This window comes from Otolemur garnettii, unplaced genomic scaffold (assembly GCF_000181295.1).
Source record: "Otolemur garnettii isolate 467f Iridium unplaced genomic scaffold, OtoGar3 scaffold00096, whole genome shotgun sequence".
Lineage (NCBI taxonomy): Eukaryota > Metazoa > Chordata > Mammalia > Primates > Galagidae > Otolemur > Otolemur garnettii.
The window spans coordinates 2,887,696-2,907,113 of NW_003852491.1; the positions used below are offsets into that span (position 1 = coordinate 2,887,696).

The 19,418-nt window shown below is 47.0% G+C and overlaps 1 protein-coding gene across 7 annotated transcripts in view; it reads left to right on the forward strand.

Annotated features, from left to right (window-relative positions):
- Positions 1-19,418, forward strand: part of SLC5A11 (solute carrier family 5 member 11) — a 65,214-nt gene that overhangs the window by 29,643 nt on the left and 16,153 nt on the right. For 3 of the 7 annotated variants that reach the window (XM_023516716.1, XM_003795741.3, XM_023516719.1), the window contains 5 exons: positions 2,793-2,897; positions 4,032-4,137; positions 7,692-7,772; positions 15,020-15,225; positions 18,133-18,268. In XM_023516716.1, the coding sequence (XP_023372484.1) occupies positions 2,793-2,897; positions 4,032-4,137; positions 7,692-7,772; positions 15,020-15,225; positions 18,133-18,268 (634 nt within the window). The remainder of the gene's footprint in view (positions 1-2,792; positions 2,898-4,031; positions 4,138-7,691; positions 7,773-15,019; positions 15,226-18,132; positions 18,269-19,418) is intronic. The other 4 variants (XM_003795742.3, XM_012808849.2, XM_023516718.1 and 1 more) reach the window with 2 other exon arrangements.

Below are 19,418 nucleotides of genomic sequence, written 5' to 3' on the forward strand. Positions count from 1 at the left end.
TTGCAGCCGTCATTGTTGTTTGGCGGGCCCGGGCTGGGGATTCGAACCCACCACCTTGGGTGTACGTGGCTGGCGCCCTAGCCACTTGAGCCACAGGCACCGAGCCTGAATATTTGTTGGAATGAATCAATCCCAGGGTCTTGCGTGAACTCAGAAGGATGTGAAATGAGGAATGAGCCAACCTCCAAAGAAGAATGACACTAGTTAGGGATTAGAAGTCTTGGTCAAGTTCCAAGGCAGGACCATCAGAGTTAGCCAGTAGGAGAGCCGAAGCGATGGAAACTTTGGGGTGTTGGAGATGACAGGATTCATTCCGGCTTTGGTCAAACAAATGGGTTGCTGGGGTGGATATGTCAGACTGTTGTTGGAGCTCAGCAAACTAAGATGCTTGTGTGGTGTCTGTGTGTGGGTTCTCCGCGCTGTTGTTGAAGCTGCTTCCAGATTAGGGGAAAAGTCTAGAAAGACAGGAAGACACTGAAGGAGCAGGGACACTGGGGGGCATTGAGAAGGGTCAGAAGTTGACATAGACAGAAGGCAGGGGTTGCAGAGGAAGAGGAAGAGGTTTTCTGTGAGCGTGGAAGGGAGACACTGGATATGACTCAGGGGTGAGCACCGGCTGCCCTCACGGCTTCCTTCACCCGGAGATAAGGAGAGTGTGGGAAGTCGGAGCTGCCATCAGGGAGGGCCTGGGGGCTAGGGCAATCTCTCCAAGGGCAGCTGTCATTGCTGCGTTTATTTCTCCTGAATATTTGCGCAGATGCAGCCAGAGGCTGGTTCCTATGATAACAGTGAGCCCCTCCTCACCAAGGCAGGGAAGCCAGCGTGATTAGGCGTGTAGCATGGGGAATGTAGTGGGCTTTCTTTGATCATCATCATGGATCTGAGTAGTTTCCTGAATAGTCTGGACTTCTGGAGGATCCGGGACGTATTTGGGACAGGAAGGCTTTTTGTATAGTGTGCTAAGGAGACTCGCTCTCTTCCTTGTTGGCAAATCGCCTTTTTAGCTACTTTACAACCCACGGGCTCTGCCTCCCATCTGTCAGCCAGCTTCACGTTGCTCCCCAGAGTCTGGTTTCCAGATACGACTGCTGCCTGCTTTCTGGTGACTTCCACCCCTCCTTCCTGGCTTAACTCCTTAGAGACTTCCTGTACATGAAACCTGCAGGGCCCCTCTCCCTAGATTGAAACGAAGGTCAAGTGGTAATAAAGGCTAATTGGTAATAAAGACTGTCTGCAGCGATAGGAATCTAACTCCTAAACAAAGGCCAGCTGGCAGTTGTCACAGATTAGATAGTGAATCCACCCCAGGAGCGTCTTCTGGGTGCATTTATCCGAATGGGCTGCAGCCCTCAGTCCTCTCTCTAAATAGCCCCCTTGGCATCACGCAGAGTAGTACGTCCTGTGTTCAGTAAGTTTTGATGGAATCTCTCCTTGTGCTGTTCCCTGATCAAGTGTCACAGTTGGGCGGTACAATGCATTTCTGGAAACTTCCCACTGTCTTTGCCTTGCAGCAAATTGAGGCAAGACATTCATTAAGATCAGATTCTCAAGTTGGCGTTTTGAGGGGAGGAAGAGGAGAGAGAAGCTTTTCTATTTTTTATTTTTTAGAGACAGAGTCTCATGCTATAGCCTGGGCTAGGGTGCCAAGACCTCAGTCTAGCTCACAGCAACTCCAGACTCCTCATCTCAACCAATCTTCCTGCCTCAGTCTCCTGAGTAGCTGAGACCACAGATGCTTACCACACGCCCAGCTATTTACTGTGTGTTTGAAACTTTTTTTCCATAAGATATTGGGGGAAATATGAACTCTAGGAATAAATGGACATTTTAAAGACGCTCTTACTTTTTTTCTATTTAAAAATATCCATTTATTCCCAGAGTTTGTTTTTCCCCCCAATATCTTATTATAAAAAAAATTTCAAGCCAAATGTGGTAGCTAACACCTGTAATCCTAGCACTCTGGGAGGCCGAGCTACGTGTATTGCTTGAGCTCAGGAGTTCAAGACCAGCCTGAGCAATAGTGAAACCCCAATCTCTACTAAAAAAAAAATAGAAAAATTAGCCAGGCATTGTGGGGGGTGCCTGTAGTCTCAGTTATTTAGGAAGCTGAGGCAAGAGGATCTATTGAGCCCAAGAGTTTGAGGTTGCTGTGAGCTGTGACACCACGGCACTCTACCAGGGTGAAAGAGTGAGACTTTGTCTCAAACAAAACAAAACCCAAACCCCACCTCTCTCCAGCAATGCTCTCTTTCCTTCTCCCTCTCTGGCTCTCTCTCTCCAGAAGGAATAAGTCCGATCTGGGTCCAGAGTCTTTGGTGTGCAACAGTAAGTTGTGAGATGAGAATAGGAAGCAAATGAATTGTCTAATTATCCCTATATTTCTTTTTGCTCATTCCTCTAAATTTAGAGCTGATTTTCCATGTAAAGTGGTGATTTAAACTTTCCTTTTTAGATAAGTTACTTTTAAATAAAAAGGTTGGCTTAAAAATAAAACGTTGAGTAAATAACAATGCAGGATATGGCAACTTTGGAATGGGGGTGTGCAGATGCCTCCAATCCGGAAATATGATTGTGGGCTACCCCACTCTGCGTGGAACCCCACCCCCAGTTCCTCTATGCCACACCCCTTTGCCCCCATTTTCTTCTCCCTTCTTAATTCTCCCAGTGGGAGTCCCAAGACTAAGGACCATTTGTGTTTTTGAGTTTGGGGGAGAGGGAGGCCGGAAGGGCTGGTGCCAAGAGGCTAAGTGCCTGCAGCCTGCCCGTGGTGACAGCTCAGCTCTGACCCCCAGGTCACCACGATGCCGGAATACCTACGGAGGCGCTTCGGCGGCAGCAGGATCCCCATCACGCTGGCCGTGCTCTACCTGTTCATCTACATCTTCACCAAGATCTCGGTAAGGGGGACACAGCCCGGCCTCACCCCTGTGGCACAGGGACAAGATAAGTCACAGTCCTTTGCCGGGGGTGTTGTCTCCCCTTCCCCTTTTCCCTCCTCTTGGGCAGATTTCTGGGAGGTCAGGGAGAGATGGGAAGGAGCCGGTGAGGGTGGGCAGAGGAGATTAGAGAAAAAACGGCAGAGGGAAGGACTCCCATCCCCTCCTCCACCAAAGCCTCTTGGCTTGGGTCACTGAGTGGGACTCCAAGAATCTGCCGGCCCTTAGGTGGGGCTATCCTGCTCCCGCTGGGATTAGGCAGTTATCAGCTGTCAATGAAATGTGCTGATGGGGCCTGCCCTACCCTGACCTTTGGATGGGCAGATCTAGACAGTGGCAAAGAGCCAGTGCATTGCAACCCCCTGGGATTCTGCTGCTTGGCTAGCCCAACTCATGATGAAGCCCAGGGGTGGGGAAGGGACTCAAGGGGAAGGCAGAAGGAATTCTATTCAAATCCCAACAATAACTCTTTCTATGCCAGCTCCTGCTGATGGACACATAGATGGGCTCCCTTCTAGAATGTTCCCTGGCAGCCTGGTGGTCAACAGATGTGGGGGAGCTGTCCCTGGGAAGCACCATCTTAGGAGGAGTTTACCTGTTAGAGGGGGGCTGGCCCTCCAGACCACCCACAGCAAAAACTGGGAGTCCAGGGCAGCATGCGTGTCAGAGAAAGGGGGAGTGATGAAGTGAGCACAGGAGATGAGGCCCTGGCACGCAGCTCTAGCTCATTTATCCAGCCTTTATCTTCAAGCAGTGGGGAGCCACTCAGGAGTTGGGGTGCAGAAGGAGGATGAGATCATGATGGTAGTTTGATGAAGGTTGTAGCGTGGAGGATGGACAAGAGCAGAAGCTGGATGACCATTGAGGAGGTTCCTTCATGAGCCCAGAACAGGGGGTCACGGGTCTCACAGGACTCCCGTGTAAGATTCATGATCTGGACAAGAGGGTTGAAGAAGGGACAATGCCTGACTCTTCTGTGTATGTCAGAATCTAGGCAAGGGACTGATGGTCCACGAACCTGTGTTGCAAATATCCATTCATTCCCTCCTTCCTCTGTTCCTTCACTCATTCATCGTCAACTTCCTGTCTCTGCAGGTGGACATGTATGCGGGTGCCATCTTTATTCAGCAGTCTTTCAACCTGAATCTGTACCTGGCCATAGTTGGGCTGTTGGCCATCACAGCTCTGTACACAATAGCAGGTATGACAGAACAGGGGATAACTCTGGGAAAGGTGGTGGGCAAGGACTGTGGCCACCTCATCTTGTCCTGACCCATCTTCTGATGTTCCAGTGTGTTAAGACCATTTATCCATTACCCTAGCTAGTAAGATTTCTCATGGCCATTATTCAAAGGAAGAGGGTTGCCTGATAAGAAAAAGAATTTTATTTTATTTTATATTATTTTTTGAGACAGAGTCTCACTTTGTTGCCCTCGGTAGAGAGCTATGGCATCACAACTCACAGCAACCTCAAACTTTTGGGCTCAAGGGATTCTCTTGCCTCAGCCTCCCAAGTAGCTGGGACTACAGGTGCCCACCACAACGCCTGGCTATTTTTTAGAGATGGGGGTCTCATTCTTGCTCAGGCTAGTCTCGAACCTGTGAGCTCAGGCAATCCACCCACCTCAGCCTCCCAAGTGTTGGGATTACAAGCGTGAGCCACTGCACCAGGTTTTAAGAAAAAGAATTTTAAAAATGCACCACATTTTTCCCCCATTCCATGCATTCCAGAGCTATTCGTTTAGAACCTTCTGAGTGCTGAGTGTGAGCATTCACATATAAAATACAAAGCTGGATAATAAACAACTGTGATTCCAGAAGGCGAGGCCAGGCAGCCTCATCTTCCTGCCTCAGACTTGTTTCCTAGAAGACTGCCTGGCATGTAATGGGGCCTTGACTAGTGTCTGTTTTAATATTCACCCTTTCTGCTTGGCACCTATAGCACAGTGGTTACAGTGCCAGCCACATACACTGAGGCTGGTGGGTTTGAACCCAACCCAGGCCAGCTAAACAACAGTGACAACAGCAACAAAAAATAGCCGGGTGTTGTGGCGGGCGCCTGTAGTCCCAGCTACTTGGGAGGCTAAGGCAAGAGAATTGCCTAAGCCCAAGAGTTTGAGGTTGCTGTGAGCTGTGAGATCACAGCACTCTACCGAGGGCAACATAGTGAGACTCTGTCTTGAGGGGAAAAACAAAGAAAATTCACCGTTTTATTTTCTGTTCCATTTCCACCCTTTTCTGCCTCCTCTTGGTATAATATAATTCCGTCCACGTGTGTGTGTGTGTGTGTGTGTAGATTTTTCTTACCTACTATGTGCCAGGTGTCATACTAGGAAATGGGATATAGATATAAGCAAGTCAGACAAAAATCTCTACTCCAGAGGGACTTAGATTCTAGTAGAGGTGAGTAGTCTGGAGATGTTATTCTAACAATATAACATAACTGGCTGGGTGCCCGCAGGTCAGTGGGTAGGGGGCCAGCCACATACACCGGGGCTGGTGGGTTCGAACCCAGCCTGGTCCTCCTAAACAACAACAACAACAAAATAGCTGGGCGTTGTGGCGGGTGCCTGTAGTCCCAGCTACTTGGGAGGCTGAAGCAAGAGAATTGCTTGAGCACAAGAATTTGAGGTTGCTGTGAGTTCTGACACCACGGCACTTTACTGAGGGTAACAAAGTGAGACTCTGTCTCAGTAAAAATAACAAAACCAAACCCCCCCCCGATATAATATAACCATAGCATTGATAAGTGCTATGAAGAAAAAGTAAGTGGGCTGAGGAGATGGGGAATAATGGAGGAAGGCTTTTTGTTTTTTAAACATAGAATGTTCAGGTAAGGCCTCCCTGAGGTGATAGTTCAACCAAATTTAAGTGATACCCGTGAGCAGTGCAGGGGACAGCTGTACAGACTCTGCTCCGAGAGTGTGCTTTGCTTAAGGCGTAGCGATGGGTGGACGTGGCTGAAGCTGAGTGAACCAGCGGAGTAGGCTCACAGAGCCTGCTCACAGAGAATGGCCCCCATGCGTTCTGTGGCTGCCCTGGGGTAAGAGAAGGATTGGCAATGCGGGCAGGGGCAGAGCTTTGGAGCAGTGAGAGGAGCCTAGAGTTTGGTCAAAGTGCCATGGGACACCACTCATTGCTCTGAACAGGAAAGTGGCAACATTTAACAAGCACAGGGGCCTCTGACACAGAAAGACGCTGGCTGAGTCCTCAGAAGCAACAGAAGCTCCTGCCTGGGGCCTGGGGGAGGGGAGGGCTGGCCGCAGGAAGCAGCCAGTTCACCTTCCTGTTCCTTGTTTGCAGGGGTCTGTCTCCTCCTGAAGTGTAGCTCTATGAGGGCAGGGAATGTGCCATGTTTTTGCCTCTGTATTTCTTCCATGTAGAACTTAGCAGGGCGCTCACCAGATACTTGGGGAATGATTGAATAAAAGGCTCCCGCAGTGCCTGACATGTAATAGATACTTAGTAAGTATTAGTGTGGAAAGGAAAATGGAATTAAGGGGTGCAAAATGTCAGGATCTCCCTATATTAGGCTGACTCATTGCATGAGCACACAGCAGAGAATGAAGGCCAGAATCCAAGCCAGGTCTCCTCCCATTTATCAGAGGGCCCCATGCCTGCTGGCAAGGAAGGGGGAATCAAGAACCACACCCACGAGCATAGCATTTGTTTTAATTGCCCAGTGACCCTGCCCTTCAGTAAACATGTCTATCAGCTAAGTGTCCTTTCTCCTTAGAGAAGGAGGCAGGAGGGAGATAGAGGGAAGAGACTGGAAAGATTGCTCTGTCCCCGTGCTGCTGGGTTTGCTACCAGTATTGTCATTCCAAAGGTTTTTCTAGGTGGCAAACTCAACAAGAATCCTCTGAGGCAGACCACCATACCCCTGTTCAGGAAGTCTCGGGGCTCTGAATAACTAGTACTCACATCCTCTTCAAATGTTAAAAATAAACATGTTTGAGCTAGACCTGGTGGCACATACCTGTAGTCCCAGCCACTCCAGAGGCTAAGGCAGGAGGATCACTTGAGCCCAGGAATTGGAGGCTGCAGGGAGCTGTGATGACACCATTGCCCTCATGCCCAGGCAACAAGTGATTCCTTGTCTCAATTAAATAAATATTCAGAGGTTAGAGACTATGGCCCAAGCATTCTTCCTGTATCAGTTAGAAATTGCTGTGTACCAAGCCACCCACAAATTTAAGGGCTTGAAACAATGGTCTATTATTCCCCATAATTTCATGGGTTGTCTGGTCTCACTTGGCTCCACTGAATTGCAGTTAGCACCTGGAGCAGCTGGCTGGGACGACGTGGCTTCCCCCACGCAGCTGGCAGTTAGCTTGGGCTGTTGGCTGGGCTTCTCCTCTACTGGGGCATCATCGTCCACTAAGATAGACTGGGCTTCCAAGCCTGGTGGTCTCAGGCTAACATGAGGGTAAAGGCAGATGTGGCAGGCCCCCTGAGGCCTAGGCTGGGAGATGCACAATATCGCTTCTCCCATATTCTATTGGCCAAAGCAAGTCCCATGGCCAAGGCCATCTTTGGGAGATAGAGAAGCTAACTTCATCTCAATGTGAAGGGAGCGGGTGAAGTCGTGTTGCAACACTGGCACGCACACAGGCAGCAGAGATCGCCGCCATCTTTGCAAACAAGGCTGAGAAATCTCCCATCAGGTCTTCACCTTCCAGGTTCCCTTTGTGACCCAGAGTAACTCCTCTTCTTCAGACTACCTGGCTCTTATCTCAGTGCTCATCTCCCCAGGTGGCCTGGCTGCTGTGATCTACACGGATGCTCTGCAGACTCTGATCATGCTGATAGGAGCACTCATCTTGATGGGCTACAGTAAGTGGGGTCCCAGGGTCACTTGGGTGGATGACAGCACCTCTCTCAAATAGGAACATTTGCTATCAAACCCAGCTAGTAAACCCAGCTATCAAAAAGCATACTCCTGGCTTGGCACCTGTGGTTCAAGTGGCTAAGATGCCAGCCACATACACCTGAGCTGGCGGGTTCATATCCAGCCCTGGCCCTTCAGAAACAATGACGGCTGCAACCAAAAAATAGCCAGGCATTGTGGCAGGTGCCTGTAGTCTCAGCTATTTGGGAGGCCGAGGCAGGAGAATCACTTGAGCCTAGGAGTTGGAGGTTGCCGTGAGCTATGATGCCACAGCACTGCACCCAGGGTGACAGCTTGAGGCTCTGTCTCAGAAAAAAAAAAAAAAAAAGCAAACTCCTTCGGGATTCTTGTCACAGGTGCTTTGTTTGAGGCATGGTTATTTTAGCTAGAAGAGAACTGGGCTCATCATGGAAACTAAGGATTTTTAAAAGTTAAAATTAGTCCCTTCCTATACTGATATGGAAAAACGATTGAAAAAATAAATAAAAGAGGGTGAAGGGATAGCTCTTTCTTACACAAGATTCCAATTAATCAATGAAGGTGGAGTGAGGAAATAGAAAAATCACTGTCAGAATGCTGTAGTAGTAATTGCCACAGCGAGATCCAGTGATCGATGCTCAAGTTAGTGGGTGAAAGTTTATGAAGAAACAGGATATTTACACAGTCTCAAAGTATCACGGCCCAAATATTTATTAATTGCAAAGGAAAAAAATAGTCACTTTGCAAGTGGAGAATCCTGGTATACACTACCATAACTAAGTGATCAAGGTTAGTATCACCAGGAATAAGACATATCAATGCCACATGTCTCCTGGTATGGTGCGCTGAGAAGGACACAAAATTTCTGTGTCATTTTTTTATTTTTTTGAGACAGATTCTCACTCAGTCACTCTGGGGTTAAGTAATCTGGCATCATAGCTCACAGCAACCTCGAACTCTTGGGCTCAAGTGATTCTCTTGCCTCAGCCTCCTGAGTAATTAGGACTATAGGTGCCCACCAGAATGCCTGGTTATTATTATTATTTTTTTCTGTAGAGACATTGTCTCACTTTATTGCCCTCGGTAGAATGCTGTGGCGTCACATAGCTCACAGCAACCTCCAGCTCCTGAGCTTAGGTGATTCTCTTGCCTCAGCCTCCTGAGTAGCTGGGACTACAGGTGCCCACCACAACGCCCAGCTTTTTTTTTTTGGTTGTTACAGTTTGGCTGGGGCCAGGTTTGAACCCACCACCCTCAGTATATGGGACCGGTGCCCTACCCACTGAGCCATAGGCACCACCCTGCCTGGTTATTTTTTAGAGACAGGGTCTCACTCTTGCTCAGCCTGGTCTCGAACTCCTAAGCTTAAGCAATCTGCCTGCTTTGGCCTCCCAGAATGCTGGGATTACAGGCGTGAGCCACTGTGCCCAGCATCTGTGTCATTCTTGTCAAAAAATACCTAAGTTCAATGTAACCGGCAGTAAACATCAGGCAAACCCAAGTTGAAGGACATTTCACAAAATATCTAACCAGTATTTTTCAAAAGTGATAAGGCTGTGGAAAACAAGGAAAGACTGAGGAATTATCACTAGGTGGTGAAAATTAAGGAGACACAAATAATAAATGCAATGTGGAATCAGAAGAGAAAAAGAACAGGAGAGGTGAAATCTGAAGACTTTAGATCTGCAGCATGTGTATAATGACTAGTACTGGACCAGTCTGTCTTCATCTGTTTGAGCTGTTATATATAATAAAATATCACGGACTGGGGAGCTTATGAATAATAAACATTTATTTCTCGAGGTTCTGGAGGCTAAGTCCAAGATCAAAGCACCAGCAGATCTGGAGTCTGATTAGTCCCTTTCCTCGTTGATGGGGCCTTCTTGCTGCAGTCGGGAAGGGGCTTGCCAGCTACCCAGGGTCTCTTTTATAAATAAAATTCCGAATCCTGGGCGGCACCTCTGGCTCAGTGAGTAGGGCGCCGGGTTCAAACCCAAAGTTAATTTGGGTTTTTAATTAACCCAAATGTTAATTTTTTAATTTTTATAACTGTACTCTGACTATGTGAGATGATAACATTGGATGTAGGTTATATGGGAATTCTATTACTTTTATAGTTCCTCCATAAGACTAAAATTATCTTAAATAGAAGTTGAAAAAGTAATAACTATTAAAACATATGTGAGCCAGACATATTATCCCACTTAATGTTTGTAACAACCTAATAATATTGGTATTATTGTCTCTTTCTTTTTTTTTTTTTTGTTTAAAACAGAGTCTCACTATGTCATCCTCAGTAGAGTGCTGTGATATCACAGCTCACAGCCACCTCAAACTCTTGCGCTTAAGCGGTTCTCTTGCCTCAGCTTCCCAAGTAGCTGGGACTACAGGCACCCACCACAACACCTAGCTATTTTTTGGTTGCAGTTGTCATTGTTGTTTAGCAGGCCTGGGCTGGGCTTGAACCTGCCACCTTTGGTGTATGTGGCAGGCAGGTGCCCAACTCATTGAGCTACAGGCACCAAGCCAGTCTCTCTTTTTTAAATGAGAAAACTAAGGCACTAACTGTTAAGCAATATGCCTATAATCATTTAGTTAATAAAGCTAGGATTCAAAGTCAGGATCCAAAGTCAAGCAGATTGACTTTAGACTCATGCCATTAAAATCAACATATTACCGGCTTAGCACTGGTAGCTCAGTGGTTAGGGCCCCGGCCACATACATAGGGGCTTATAGGGTTGAACCCAGGTCAAACAACAATGATAACAACAACAACAAAAATAGCCAGGTGTTGTGGCAGGCGCCTATAGTCCCAGCTACTTGGGAGGCTAAGGCAAGAGAATCGTTTAAGCCCAAGAGTTGGAGGTTGCTGTAAGCTGTGATGCCATGGTACTCTAACGAGGGTGGCATAGTGAGACTTTGTCTCAAAAAAAAAAACACACACACACAAGAAAAAGTAACATTTTTTCTTGAGTGTGTCATCATTTTTTTTTCTTTGAATGTTGGACATAATATACAGGACAGTAGAGAGTGAGGTAAATTGTATTTCTGTTTGGAAATGAGCACATCTCAGCTAATGAGGGAGTCACTCCAGGCAAAGTTGAGCTGAGCTCAGATGGCTGTTGGTGGCTCTCACTGCCCTCAGAGTACCATGAACTTCAAATTTTTCCAGCATCACCTATGCACAGGTTGGGGTCTAGTTGGCCCGATGGTTCCTCAGGCACAGGAAGGGAGCTTTGCTCTCCTTGTCCTGCCTCGTCTTAGGCAGGTAATTTGTCCTTGGGTCTCAAGAGTGAGGCTTTGCCAGAGATCCTGCCTTTCCTGCAGTTCTGGGAGATTCATGATTTGGGCTCCGCAAAACTTCCTGTGGTGTTTTCCCCACGTCTAAGAATTTGCTTTTTCTTCTCTTTAATCATGAAGGGTCTTTGCCTGTTCCTTGGGACAAGAGTTTGCTGTCCTTCCTCCAAGATCTTAAGTCTTTTGTTCCGTAGGGGGAAGGGGCCCAGTTGGTGCCTTGTGCCTTTTCCATGTGGCAGCCACCACTCTCCTGTCTGTCCCCAGTCTTTCTCCTGGGCACCCAGTGCTGATCTGTGTAGAAGAGCCTACAGGTGGGTGGGTGTGATCTCCCCATCTGTCTGCAGACTGACAGGGGTTTTGTCCTCCAGCTCTGGCCCACACTTAGTCTTTAGCAATTTGTTTCGGAACACTAGCTAAATTCTTCAAGCCAGCTTGGATGATGACTCTCCTTCATGCTGTCAGTGAGCCGACACACGTCTGGTCTTTTCTGAGACCTTAAGCCAGTTGGTTGCTCTATGGTCTTAGCTCTCTTATAGCTTCAAGAATAGTTATGGTTTTGTAGATTAACCAACTTCTTATTGGTAGTACTACTTTTTATAGGTTCCTGTCTTTTAGAGAAAAGTCATTCCTTAAGACTTAATAGGCTATTAAGGAAACATGGGAAACAGGAAAGAGAAAGGGAGCGTAGTCCTGAAGACCACAGGACACACAGCTGAAAATTACATATGGCCGGGCTCAGAAGCAAATGCTAAGAGAGGGCCGTGCTCAGAGTCTTTTTTTTTTTTTTTGAGACAGAGCCCCAAGCTGTCCCCCTGGGCAGAGTGCCGTGGCATTACAGCTCACAGCAACCTCCAACTCCTGGGCTCAAACGAGTCTCCTGCCTCCGCCTCCCAAGTAGCTGGGACCACAGGTGCCCGCCACAACGCCCGGCTATTTTTTGGTTGCAGCCGTCATTGTTGTTTGGCGGGTCCAGGCTGGGGATTCGAACCCGCCACCTTAGGTGTACGTGGCTGGCGCCTTAGCCGGTTGAGCTATAGGCGCCGAGCCGTGCTCAGAGTCTTGAACTCTCTGAAACACATACGAAAGACAGAAGGAAAGGGCAAACAGAGGCGAAGGGAGACTAAGAGTGGATAAAAGGGGGAAAGATCAGAGAAGATTATAATAAATTTCCTAAATAAATTACCAGAATTAAACTCCTTATCGCAGGATGTAAAGAGCAGACCAAATGCTCCGGAAAATAAAATCAGGGATGAAACTCTATGGGAGGTCTAATAAAATGCAGAGAAAGGGACAAATACAATTATAAAAGAAAAGCTGATAAATATTGAGGGCAGAGTAGAGATACAACATTTGAGAAATTTTTATTCTTAAAGAAGAGATCAGAGCAAATGGAACAGAAGAAATAAAGTCATAAAAGAACATTTTTTTTGTTTTTTTTTTTGAGATAGTCTCAAGCTGTCGCCCTGGGTAGAGCACCATGGTATCACAGCTCACAGCAACTTCCAACTCCTGGGCCCAAGCCATTCTCCTGCCTCAGCCTCCCAAGTAGCTGGGACTACAGGTACCCACCACAACAACAATGACAAATGCAACCAAAAAAAAAAAAAGAAAACCAGCCAGGCATTATGGCGAGTGCCTGTAGTCCCAGCTACTTGGGAGGCTGAGGCAGGAGAATCACTTGAGCCCAAAAGTTGGAGGTTGCTGTGAGCTGTGACGCTATGGCACTCTACCAAGGGCAACATGTTGAGACTCTGTCTCAAAAAAAAAGGAAAGAAAAAGGCTTTCCAGAATATAATCCACTGGAGAGAAACCTTGAATCCTTTCAGTTAATGCAAAGAAGCAGACCATCTGCAAACTACAGTATATTTTTTCAGAATAACTCACTTTTGTGCCAGATGCTGTGTTAAATATCTCATCTGCTCCTTGCCCCAGACCTATGAGGCTTACATTATCCCCAATTGCAGACAAGGAAACAGAAACTCGAAGAGGGGAAGTAACTTCTATCTAAAGGCCACTAATTCTGGGGCTGCTCCTGTGATACCATGAATTGAGAACACTTTAGAAGTACAGGGTTTCTTAACTAGGGGTTCATGGACGAAAGTCAGGATATCTGTAAATGTGGATCGGAAAGAATATGTCTCTATGTTCATAAGGATATAATTGAGATTTAGCATTTTTCAATTATTAATGTAGGCCCAGGTAATATTAGCAGTACTGTGATCCCAAAAGATATCCCAAATGTGTTTATATTGCATTACAGGTGTTGATATATTAGAAAACTGTTCTCATGGCTACTTTTAAACTAAATCATTATCAGACCTACTGCTGGTCTTGCTTTTTAATGGAGCAAAGTAACAAATTATTATGTTACAGTTTTAATATTTATTATTATTTTAATTTAATTTAATTTATTTATTTTTTGAGACAAAGTCTTATTATGTTGCCTTGGGTAGAGTGCTATGCTGTCACAGCTCACAGCAACCTCCAACTCTTGGGCTTAAGCGATTCTCTTGCTTCAGCTTCCCAAGTAGCTGGGACTACTGGTGCCTGCCACAATGCCCGACTGTTTTTATTTCATTTTTTTTTTTTTTTGGTTGCAGTTGTCATTGTTTTTTAGCTGGCCCAGGCTGGGTTTGAACCCACCAGCCTTAGTGAATGTGGTGGGTGCTGTAACTACTGTGCTACAGATGCCCCATTTTTAGTATTTTGATGATTGCCTTCAATATAAGCGTATAAGCGTATGTATCTTGTATTATTTAGAAATATTCTTGTGTGCTTCGATAGCTCAGCTAGAGATATTCTGAAGGCCAGGCACAGTGGCTAATGCTAGTAATCCTAGCACTCTTAGAGGCTGCGGTGGGGATTGTTTGAGGTCAAGAGTCAAGACTCTGTCTCTTAAAAAGCAAAAACAAAACAAAACAGAAAAATAAGCAGGTTATGGTGGTATGCCCCTTTAGTCCCAGCTACTCAGGAGGCTGAGGCAGGAGAATCACTTGAGCCCAGGAACTGGAGGTTACTGTGAGCCACTGAACTCTAGCCAGGGCAACAGAGAAAGAAGGAAAGGAGAGAGGGAAAGAAGGAGGGAGGGAGGGAGGAAAGGGGAAGGAGGAGAGAAGGGACCGAGGGAAAGAAAAGGGGGGGGGGAAATTGAGCAAAGAAGGAAGGAAGGATATTCTGAGAAGCAATTATATTATAGGGCAAGAGGTAATTTCCCCTTTACTCTCCAAGGAAGGTTCACTGAAAAATCAAGTGACAAAATGCAGATTGAGGCAAGGCATACAAATGTATAAGCACCTGCAGAGAGAATCACAGCGTGATTGCCCAGTATCCTAATGGGGTACTGATGCTTATATGCTTTACCCTTCGTAGTGGGGAGGACGATGGGGGAGTATGGATGATTTTAGGAGGGTCGTAAATGACTTCTGGGGAAATTCAATGGACTTGAAGAACATAATAGTGGCCTGGGACACAAGCTGTTGGGCCCGCAGAGCAGACAACGGTTTGTGACAAACGTCTGTCCTGGAGAGTTAGAGACTTCAGTCTGTCTTCCCGCAGTATGAGTTAATGAAAAGTCACAGAAGGGATCGGGGGACTGCTTTCTTCTTTGGCAGGTCCAGACTTTAAGAAGATGAGGGAACTTCTGAGAACATCTGAGGATTGAGAGACAGGAGGGAAGGTCAGAGGCCTGGAAGCTGTTTCGGCTCAGCATGTCAAAGTGCCATATTTGGGGGTATCAGTTTCTGAACCCCGACATGATCTACAGTCACTACCAAAAGCATTTTAAAAACAGGGGTGGGGCACCAGCAGTTTTTGGTGGCTGCGCTCCTCCCGGGGCCTTGCTGGTCTCCGACCATCCCCTCGTCGCTTGCTGTGGATTTACCAAGTTCCCGGCAAACAGGCTTCCTCTAAATTCCAGGTTTCGCTGCAGTGGGCGGGATGGAAGGCCTGAAGGAGAAGTACTTCTTGGCCCTGGCGAGCAACCGGAGTGAGAACAGCAGCTGCGGGCTGCCCCGAGAAGACGCTTTTCACATTTTCCGAGATCCACTGACCTCTGATCTTCCGTGGCCCGGAGTCCTGTTTGGAATGTCCATCCCGTCCCTCTGGTACTGGTGCACAGATCAGGTACAGGACAGCAGGCGACAGTGCCTTGTGCTCTCTCCCTCCCCCTGCTCTCTCCTTTGTGTTGTCCCTGCGTCCTTCACCTCTTTCCTTTCCGCTGCTCTGGGTGCTCTTTGGCTTCTTGCTTTTATTAAGGCCTATGGCAAATCCACAGCTGCTGGCATTTGTAGAGGGAAAGACCCAATACATCCTTCTTAGTGTCTGGGAAGATCCAGTAAGCAAAGGAGAGCAAACATTTTAAGTAGAGGCTGAAGCTTCAACATTTGTTCAATAAATACCAAATGTCCTCTGTGTGCCAGGCACGCCTCGGGTACACAGAGATCAGGTCTGACAAGGCAGTCTGTCCTTGTGGAACTGACCACCTTCCAGTCGGATGTAATTAGAAATCATCAATAAGTAAATTATGTGAGGCTGGGCGCAGGGGCTCATGCCTGTAATCCTAGCACTCTGGGAGGCTAAGGTGGGTGGATTGCCTGAGCTCAGGAGTTCGAGACCAGCCTGAGTGAAAGTGAGAGCCTGTCTCTACTAAAAATAGAAAATCTGAGGCAAGAGGATTGCTTGAGCCCAAGAGTTGGGGGTTGTTGTCAGCTATGACACTACAGAACTCTACAGTTTGAGTGCTGTCTCAAAAAAAAAGTAAAGTGACAGTTTGAGACTCTGTCTCAAAAAAAAGTAAATCATGTGAGATATTAATAGGTGATAAAAGTCTGGCGGTGCGTGTGGTTCAAAGGAGTAGGGTGCTGGTCCCATATGCTGGAGGTGGCAGGTTCAAACTCAGCCCCGGCCAAAAACTGCAAAAAAGAAAAAAAAAGGTGATAAAACCTAGAATAAAATGAATACAAACTAGAGTGAAGTAAAGGGAGTTGAGGGTATGAGAGTGCAATTTGAAAGAGGGTCGTAGCCGGGTGCAGTGGCTCGCACCTGTAATCCTAGCACTCTGGGATATCAAGGCGAGAGGAATAACTTGAGCTAAGGAGTTCAAGACCAGCCTGAGCAAGAGCAAAACTCTATCTCTAAATATAGAAAAACTAGCTGAATGTGGCGGCAGGTGCCTGTAGTCCCAGCTACTCAGGAGGCTGAAGCAAGAGGATAGCCTGAGCCCAAGAGCCTGAGGTTGCTGTGAAATACGATATACAATTATCACCCCCATTTTACAGACGAGAGAACTGAGGTTTGGGGAGATTAAGGAACCCGTTCGAGCTACTGAAGAGCTGGTAGAGTTGGGGATTCACACCAAAGTCCATCTGCACTTTAACTGCTCCATTCACTGCAGCTCACTATCTGGTTGGTCTGTTGGTTCTGAGCACCCACCTCCAACTGCATTTCTGTGCAGAAGCCCACTGACTGGTCACCATGGCCCTCCACGCCCCGACCCCCACCCCCAGCATGGCTCTTCCCTCTTCTTTCCCATCCCATTGAAGGGAAAACTTGTACATGATTATTGTGCAAAGAGTAAATGAGGAAATAAGGTGGCTTGATGATGGATGACTATAGCCCACTGATGTCTCCTTCTTCCCACACATTCAGATTACATTTTTTTCCTTAGCTCATGTCTTTTATTAACTCTTACATAATTACTTGTCTTCTGGTTTGCTGAAGCAGTAAGTAAGATAACATTTGCCACAATAATGTCTATCAAAGTGGTGGCCATAAAAACTCCAGCACCACACTCCTCTGAAGGACACTCTCGATGAAGGTGACTAATTCTGCCGCTCTCATCCACCTTACAGTATTTCAGGACAGCCAGCTTAACCTTCTTTCTCTTATGCTTATTCTTCTTGGGAGTGGTATAAGACTTCTTCCTTTTCTTAGCAATACCACCAAGTCTTAACACAAGATGAAGAGTGGACTCCTTTTGAATGTTGTAGTCAGACAAAGTACATCCATCTTCCAATTTCTGGCCAGCAAAAAAAGATGTGGTATGTGGTTCGGTGCAAATCTCACCTCTTTTTTTTAAAAAGAAAGGTTTATTTACAAATACCGTACCCATGGGGGGAACCACAAGAATGGTTTCCCCAAATCCCACCTCTTGGTACACTTCCTATTAAGGGTTCTCTGCTGATTTAGTAAGAACTCTCAATTGTTTTTAGGAAAAAAATAGTTGAAGTGGAAAAAGGCAGTTGATAGCAATGATAACTAATATTGATGGGGCAGTTCCTGTGTGTTAGATAGTATTCTAAAGGTCTTTACCTTGTTTAATTGTCAAAACTACTCTGGCATTAAACCCATTTCATAGGTAAGGAGACTGAGGCAAAGAGAGGTAAAGTTGCTTATCCAAGGTCACAAGGCCGGGAAGTGGGCAGGTAGGATTGGAATCCAGACTCTCTGCTGCAGTTTCCAGAGTTGGCTCAGCTAGATAGATGCAAGGGCTCATACTATGTCATCAGAAATTGTTTCTCTCTCTCTCCACCTCCTGGTTTTCTTTCCTCTGAGGTGAGAGAAGCCCAAGACTGCTCTCAAAGAGGCTTTTCCTAATATGATATGATGCAGGCCACAGCTGGGTGCTACTTTCACAGTTAGCCATTCCAGTGCAGGCTGTGGAGAGTAGGATGTCTCTTCTCTTTGCCCTTTTAAGGAAGAAATCCCATGGAGAGTGGTAGTTGGATTGCCCTGGGTGTGTCCTTGGCCATGGCTAGTCATAGTAGGCAGAGAGGTAGAATAATTCTGGGCAGTGCTCTAACTGGCCAGGTCTAACCTGGCCTGGATAAAGAAGTAGAGAGGAACCAGGATGAACGTCATAGCTACCCCGATTGGCCCACAGGAACTAAGAACAGGAGAGAGATGCTCCCTCAAAGAGAGACAGGCAAACCAAGATCCCCGAGGCTGCTGCATCTACCAGGAACCTGTGCTCACCTCGTTCGCCTTAACAGAAAGCCATCTCAGCTTCCAACCACCCTCGCTGTTTTCCAGGTGATTGTTCAGCGGACTCTGGCTGCCAAGAACCTGTCCCACGCCAAAGGAGGCTCTCTGCTGGCTGCATACCTGAAGGTGCTGCCCCTTTTCATAATGGTGTTCCCTGGTATGATCAGCCGTGTCCTGTTCCCAGGTGAGAAGGTAAAGGGGAGGAGGGGGTCATCTGCCTCTGAGAGCCTGTGAAACACTCTAAACACACGGCAGGCTGCCCCAAGAGACCGTGACTGGAGTCCTTTCCTAGTGATTAGACTGAGGCAGCTCCATCTGGCATCTGCTGACTCTGTGCTGTTATTCACTGGGCAACGCTGGCTTGGTGGGCAGATCCTACTGGTGTCCCAGCCAAATGGAGAGCAGACTCTACTGGGACCTTGCCTCACCCGTATTCTTTTGAAACCACAAGCTAGGCTAAAATCTCATGGCTTCAGATGCTAGTTCCCTGAAGTCTCATGTGAAAGTTCCTCTTGCGCTTTGACATTTGAGCTCAGTGGTTGAGTATCGTTGGTCCGATGGAATCCTTTTTAGGATATTTTTCTTAACAAATATCAGGGGTTATTAAGGCCTCTAGAGCAGTAGTCCCTAGCCTTTTTGGTACCAGGGAGGACCGGTTTCATGGAGGACAGTTTTCCACAGATATGGGTGGAGGAAGATGGTTTTGATTTGAATCTGCAAGGAATTGAATTATCGTGGTCTCTGTGCAGTCAAACCTCTCGGCTGATGATAGTCTGTATTTGCAGGTGCCCCCAGCACTGGCATCGCCGCCTCTCTCAGCCCCACCTCAGATCATCAGGCATTAGATTTTCACAGGGAGCATGCAATCTGGATCCCTCACATGCAGTTTGCAGTGGAGTCTGTGCTCTTATGACCGCTGCTGATCTGCCAGGAGGCAGGAGGCAGAGCTCTGCGGGATGTGAGTGATGGGGAGCCCCCGCAAGCTCAGACGAAGCTTCGCTCTCCCGCCACTCACCTCCTGCTGTGCAGCCTGGTCTTAACAGGCCATGGACTGGAATGGTCCGTGGGCTGGGGGTTGGGAACCACAGCTCTAGCGTATTTGACTTTTTTCTTTGTTTATTTGTTAGAGGTTTTTTTTTTTGTATATGGTAAAGGGTGGACTTGTTCCATGGGGATAAACAATACTGAGGAAGGGGGCAATACTATTTGGAATCACTGCAGTGTCAGCAACCGGTGGTCTGTACAGAAGGAAGCTCCTTTCTTTTCTCAAACAGCAAGCTTTCCTCCATATCCAGCAAGGCTGTTATTAACCAAAGGGGAGTGAAAATCCCCTA